Source organism: Vipera berus, assembly GCF_964194415.1.
Source record: "Vipera berus genome assembly, chromosome: 8".
Taxonomy (NCBI): domain Eukaryota; kingdom Metazoa; phylum Chordata; class Lepidosauria; order Squamata; family Viperidae; genus Vipera; species Vipera berus.
The window spans coordinates 18,185,894-18,193,077 of record NC_138211.1 but is presented as its reverse complement, the minus strand read 5'-3'; the positions used below and the strand labels follow the sequence as shown (position 1 = coordinate 18,193,077).

General features: G+C 42.8%; 1 protein-coding gene across 1 annotated transcript in view; it reads right to left on the bottom strand.

The window, feature by feature from the left end:
• Positions 1-549: 549 nt before the first annotated feature.
• The window catches only part of PIWIL2 (piwi like RNA-mediated gene silencing 2), a gene marked incomplete at both ends in the record, with an annotated part of 48,655 nt that continues 42,020 nt past the window's right edge, over positions 550-7,184 (bottom strand). Inside the window, 4 exons of the mRNA XM_081333476.1 lie at positions 550-706; positions 1,382-1,489; positions 3,773-4,026; positions 5,224-5,329. Of these exons, the coding sequence (XP_081189602.1) occupies positions 550-706; positions 1,382-1,489; positions 3,773-4,026; positions 5,224-5,329 (625 nt within the window). The remainder of the gene's footprint in view (positions 707-1,381; positions 1,490-3,772; positions 4,027-5,223; positions 5,330-7,184) is intronic.

Genomic DNA, 7,184 nt, shown 5'->3' with positions numbered 1-7,184 from the left:
GTCCTTGGTGAAGAAAAGGTTGAGAACCACTGGAATAAGGGATATGACATTTCAGACTGAAGGCAACAGGCTATTCCATCTATGAACCATCTTCTACAAGATTTGAAACCTGTTATCACCTATGCAATAGCCAAATTCTGTGTTGCTGCAATGAAAATAAGGCATAACTGGAAATATTTTTTTGTTTTATTTACCATTTTAGATTTAACACATACTGGTACTAGCTTGTTTAAAGATGGTTATATATTTTACTGCATAGTGTGCCCTGCGACAGAAGTACACTTGTACAAGCAATTAATGTACTGCTATAGCAGTCACATTTTTATCTTTGTTTGTTTGCTTCATCTTTTCTATTTTACTATGGTGGTGTAATTTTTAAAAACTTTTTTCTTCTTCTGGTCATTGACCAAATAAACATTATTATAAAACAGAGTGCCCAGTTGAGGGGTGGAGGGGAGTAGTCTGAAACTGGGAAGGGCTGGAACTGGGCAATGCCGTCTCGGATAAGGGCGTTCGCGCTCTCCCTTTGAAGGCGGCCCATGGCAGAAGCTACAGGAAGAAAAGTTTCTCACACAGCTCAATTGACGGTTCGTGGTGGAGAACGTGCCCAGAGAGAAAAGCCAGCTTATGCGCGTATTTGCATGGGGCAGGCACTCGGATAGTTCCTGGCCAATTCCAGTAGAGGTGGCAAAGTTTGAAAGTCAGCCTAATAAAAAAACAGGAGTGTGAGAAGGAAATTCCTCATTAGAAGACCCGCTTCTATAACCTGGACCCACAAGGTATTTCTATTATAGCTTGACAAGTCCCTAATCTCCAATATATTCCAATTAGTATTCATTCTTAAATGCTGCAAGGGAAAAACCGATGGATTTCCCTTCACATCTTGGATTTACTTTACCCTCTTGCAAAGGAAATTATTCACTCCATCCAGAAAAAAAGAGAGACATAGCCACTTTCGTCCTGCTTCAAGCTCTTAAAAGGAAAAATATTGGCCAAAGAGCTGCAAGGAAGCCCCTGGAAGTAGGCAACTGAAAGTTTGGGGCCGTCCCACCATCTTGCAAACCAGGGCACAGCACAGCTGGAGGACCACCCTCCAGGCAACTGCTTTTTAAACCAGGAAGCAAGGAAGTCCTCACTTTCTCTCCCCTTCCATTCACGCTGCTGTACTGAGTACGAAGCAAAGCTGTACACACCGTGTAGAAAATAAAACGAAACCATGAAACAAAATCCTAACATTCATAATTACAGTCCTTCCCCGCTCCAAAACATCCATTTGTTGTATTCAGTACTTCCTGCTTTACGTAATTCACTAGATTCACATTCTGCCTCCTGTTCAATGAGAAAACAAAATCTGAAACCGAGCGATAACATACACTCTCACCTCTGCATGTGATCAGGAGTGAGATTGGCTGTATTCCATACACAGACGTAGTGAGTAGGGATGCCACAACCTTGTGGTGAGTAGTGAGCTATCAAGTAAAAATCCACCCTAACAAGAAAGAAGCAAAAGGAAAAAGAGCAGAGTTGAACCTCTATCAACTTCACTGTCAGCAGAGAAAGAGTTAAGTCTAATTCTTTATAACCTTCAAAATGGAGGCCTGGAACAAAAGTGAACTGTTATTAAACTGGCAAGCCAAGATAGGGGAACACCTCTGAACAATCCAAACAAGGATTCCAATGGTTTGAGATAATTTTATATCTTGGCCACAGCTTCCCACATTGTACATGGAGAGAGAAGGAAGAATGATCTCTCCACAGAGTACCAGACATCAATTCTGTTCAGCTTTGGTCGTCATGATGTAAAAAAGATGTCAAGACGCTAGAAAGAGTACAGAGAACAACAACAAAGATGATTAGGGAACTGGGGGCTAAAACATGTAAGGAACAGTTGCTGGAATTGGGTAAGTCTAGTTTAGTGAAGAGAAGGACGAGGGGTGACATGATAGCAGTCTTCCAATATCTCAGGGGCTGCCACAAAGAAGAGGGAGTCAAGCTATTCTCCAAAGCACCCGAAGGCAGGACAAGAAGCAACGGATGGAAACTAATCAAGGAGAGAAGCTACCTAGAACTAAGGAGAAATTTCCTGACAGTAAGAACAATTAACCAGTGGGACAACCTGCCTCCAGAAACTGTGAATGCTCCAACACTGGAATTTTTTAAGAAGAGACTGGACAGCCATTTGTCTGAAATGGTTTAGGTTCTCCTGCTTGAGCAGGGGGCTGGACTAGAAGACCTCCAAGGTCCCTTCCAGCTCTATTCTATTCTAGAACTCTGGGGAGAATGTCAGAATGCAAAAGCCAAGGAAGCCAACACAATGATGCAGGTTTCTAGGCAACACCCACATACTGTAAGTACTAAAAAACTAGTTCTTACTGCTCACTACTCCACTCTTCCCCAGTTCTACGACAACTCTTACTGCTGCTCTTCCACTACTACTACTCCCTGTAAGTCCTACTGCTGGATAATAATGTCTTACTATTTGCCTTAGGCTGCTTCAGGCTTTATTTCCCAGAAAGAAGGCAAACCACCTTCTCTCTCACTTGAACACTCCCCATCAGCTGCCTCTCCGTTCAGCTTTTATTGCCACTAGTGGTTGTGTTGACCAGGGAGAGGTCTCAAAGGGGCAGGGCAACAGCAGCCCAGGTGCAGCCCATTGTGCTGCCCTATCACACTGATGACTGTCTCGGTTCTGGAGACATCCCACGTGGGGACATGTTTAGCATAACCTATAGAAAAGACTACAGATAAAACAAAGCTGACAAAAGCAGGGCGGCCATGGTTGATTTTGATCACCTGAAAATAAGCTATTTTGAGTTGAGGGGGGGGGGGGCAAGCCTAGAGATGTATTTAACAGAATAACAAGAGTTGGAAGGGACCTTGGAGGTCTTCTAGTCCAACCCCCAGCTCAGGCCGGAAACCCTATGCCAGGGGTCTGCAACTTCGACAACTTTTAAGACTTGTGGACTTCAGCTCCCAGAATTCCTCAGCCAGCTGGCTGAGGAATTCTGGGAGCTGAAGTCCACAAGTCTTAAAGTTGTCCAAGTTGCAGACCCCTGCCCTGTACCATTTAAGACAAATGGTCGTCCAATCTTTTCTTAAAAACCTCCAGTGTTTGCATATAACTAATTTAATTTAATTTAATTTAATTTAATTTAATTTAATTTAATTAGATTTATATACCGCCCTTTCCCGAAGGACTCAGGGCAGTTTACAGGGTATTTAAAATCAGCAATACAAAATACAAAAGTTAAAAAACAATTAAAAAAGATTAAATTATCCCTTAAAATAAAAACCCCGGTTAAAAAATTCTCAGCCGGGGCCGGAGAGCTCGAAGAGCCAGGTCTTCAGGTCCCGGCGGAATGAACGAAGGTCAGGGGCAGTCCTCAGCTCCACGGGCAGCTGGTTCCAGAGGGCAGGCACACCCACAGAGAAGGCCCTCCCCCTGGGTGTTATCCGGTGGCAGTCTTTTACCGGCGGCACCCTGAGGAGACCCTCCCTGTGTGAGCGCACTGGACGAAGGGAACTTGATGCCGGCAGCAGGTGTTCCCTCAAATATCCCGGACCCAAGCCATTTAGGGCTTTATAGGTCATCACCAGCACCTTAACTGCAATGCTGGGTCTACAGGAAATTATTATTATTTTTTTATATTATGATTATTATTTTTTTATCATGGAGGAATGGAGAAAATACAAAGGCTTTAAACTCTCCACTTCCAGAAGGCAACAGGAGATCTGGGAAGGAAAAAGTGCTCGGTGAAAGCTTTTCACTCACCAGTCTTGATAGGTGGCCGTGTGGTCTAACACTGTCCCTGGAGGAGGAGTTGAAAGTTGTTGACCAACTGTTGAATAGATGTTGGTGCTGATTTGTTTCTGGACCACAAACACCACCATTTTAGGGTTGTAATTGTTAAAAGCTTCAAAGCATTTCTCCAGCTGTGGGATTTCATAGCTTTCTACTATTTTCAGCTGGCCATCGGAAACTCCATCTCTATAAATCACTATCTTCTCCGGGAGATTATGGTTGACCTTGGAGAGAACAAACATCCAACAATCAGAAAGAGGCATTTAACGGCTCGTACCTATATTGGATCCAGGAAATTTCAATTTTTCCCCCCAATGAACTTGTTTCCTCTTTTCTTCTGCCTGATCTGTAGCAAAAGGCAGAAATCTAAACTACAGGTTGTCCTCAGGCTTATGACCACAATTGAGCCCCAACCTTTCTGTTGCTAAATAAGATTACATTAGGTTTTTTTTAGATTAGATAATCTTTATTGTCATTTTTTTTCTCCCTGTGGGCACAATGGCATGCATTAAAAATAAAATTTAGTCACTTACTCTCACGTGTTTCTTACTTACGTAACACACATTTAAAACATAACGCGCAGCTGTTAAGTGAGTTTTTGGCCCACTATGCAACCTTTCTTGCTACCGTCCTTAAGTGAATCACTGCAGCTGTTAAGTTACTAACATACCGGTGAAGGGAATTTGGCTTCTCCACTGGACTGGTTAGAAGGTTCGTAAAAGGGGATCCCATAATGATCCCAGAACAATGCAACTGTCATAAATACGAATCAGTTGCCAAGCCTCCCAAGTTTCGATCACGTGATCACGGAGGATGCTGCAGTGGATGTGTGAAAACTGGCCATAAAGTCACTTTTTTCAGGGCTGCTGTAACTCTGAATGTTCGCTAAATAAATGGTTTGTAAGTCAAGGACTACCTGAACTTAGAAAGAGCTGCTCAGATAAAAGCAAAGCTTGGGATGTGATCTACTGTACAGGAAGGGACCAGCTTTAGAAAGGAAATTGATCTCTCTCTTTCCAGTTCCCATCCTAGCCTTTTCTCTAAAAGAATTTAGTCTTCGTGGATAGGAAGAACAGTCCCTACCCTGAGTAGTAGTAGTAGTAGTAGGAGTAGGAGTAGTAATAAATAATAATAAAGTTGGAAGGGACCTTTGAGATCATCTAGTCCAACCCCTTGCTCAGGCAGGAATCCCTATACCATTTCAGAAAAATGGCTGTCCAGTCTGTTCTTAAAACTTCTAGTGTTGGAGCATAGAGTCATTGAGAAGAAACTGGGGGATCTTCTGTTACAAAGCACTCCTGTTGCATCTAAAGGCAGCACAATGGAACAAACATACCTTCTCAAAAAATATATATATACAGAACTGTTAATCTGGACATGCTTCTCTATAAATTCCAGAGAACCGGAAAATCATTTCTCACCTCGTGGAATTTCTGCAAAGCAGCTACTAAACAGACCTTTAGGCTATCTATTATTTCTTGATGAGCTGTCTGGAATACAACCCTGGAATACCATCGTGTCAAAATTCTGGTGGCAGAAAAGTGGAATAATATTAATAATGTAAATTCAAAGAATAAGAGCCTCAAAATTCACAATTAGGCCCAAGTTTTATTTCTGGAAACTGTTGGAATCTTTTAACACTGTAACATTTAAATAATAAATTGAGTCAATCTAGAGCAGACATGTCAAACACAAGGCCCGGGGGCCAGATCCGGCCCGCGAAGCGGTTTCATGCGGCCCGCGAAGCCATCCTGGAAACAGTGAGGGAACGGCCCCCACTGCCTTGGCCCTGGCCCAGAGACCCTCCTTCTGCCAGAGACCCTCAGATCTGTCCCACTCCTGCCCAGGCCCCCATAGGCACCCTTGATGCGAACGATGTAGAGCTGGCCACGCCCACCCAGTAGGCCATATGCACTCTAGCCACGCCCACCCAGTAGGCCACGCCCACACTGGCCACACCCACCCGGCCCCTTGAGGGCAACCGCAATGCTGATGCGGCCCTCAATGAAATTGAGTTTGACACCCCTGATCTAGAGGGATACAGAAGTTTTTTTAAAAAAAATAATCTGCAAAAGGAATGCAAGCAATTCTATTTCAATGCAAACCCAATGAAAACAATGGAAAAGTAAGAAAAAAGTTTTGAATTTTTGTGCCACTCATTTTAAAATTAGGCAAAAGTCCCCCTTACTCCCTTCATCTAATATGAAGCTCAATCCTTCTGCTCATAGATTTTTTTCCACGAGCAACTGTCTTGCGGGTCTCCCAACGGTGCACTCATCTCCAGAGTAACCGAGTCCATCACCTTGGTGCTGATCGTACTCTTCTTGTTTTTCCTTCCACCTTTCTCAGCATCAGGGCCTTTTCCAGAGAGATGGATCTTCACAGCACGTGTCCACAGTAGGATAATTTGAGCTTTATAGCAGAACTACTAGATTCTGTAACAGCTTTGTTCCTTATATGACATCCATCTTATAAATTTGCAGGATTCCTTTTTCCCCCCGCCGTGTCTATGTAGACATTCGAACTAGACTGTGATGTTTCTCTGGGTCATGTATGTGTGTGTATGCGGGTATACGCATAATGGTATGATGAGTGCAATGAAATTTCATTTTAATATATGCTGTTTAGTGTACATTTAAAGTGGCAATATTCTATTCTATTCTAATTCTATTCCATTCATTCCAATTCTCTAGTATTCAATTCAATTCTATTGTCTAGTATTCAGTTCTGTTCTTCATTCTATTCCCCTATTTTTTTTTTATTACGTTTATATCCCGCCCTTCTCCGAAGACTCAGGGCGGCTTACAAGCTTAGCAGTAGCCTTCATTCTGTGTATATGCCTGCTTGTTAGGGCTTTCACACACACACACACACACACACACCCAAGCGGCATTATTACAAAGTCAGCTTAATTGCCCCCAACAATCTGGGTCCTCATTTTTTATTTTATTTTATTTTATATTTTTATTTTAATTCCATTTATATCCCGCCCTTCTCCGAAGACTCAGGGAGGCTTACAAGCTTAGCAGTAGCCTTCATTCTATGTATATGCCTGCTTATTAGGGCTTTCGCCCCCCCCCAAGCGGCATTATTACAAAGTCAGCTTATTGCCCCCAACAATCTGGGTCCTCATTTTGTCCTACCCTGTCCTGCCCTATCCTATCCTAACTTAACCTTGGTCATTTGTGCCTCAAATAAGAACTCTGTTGACTCCATTGATTTGTTCAGTGGTCCATCAGTTTGTTTTCTTTGTTGTCCATGATATCCTCAGGAGTCTTCCCCAACATCAAAGTTCAAAAGCATCAAAAGTGCTCCTATCCTGCTTCTTTAAAATCCAATTTTCATTTTTACAGAGTGCAATAGCAAATATCATGGCTGGCAT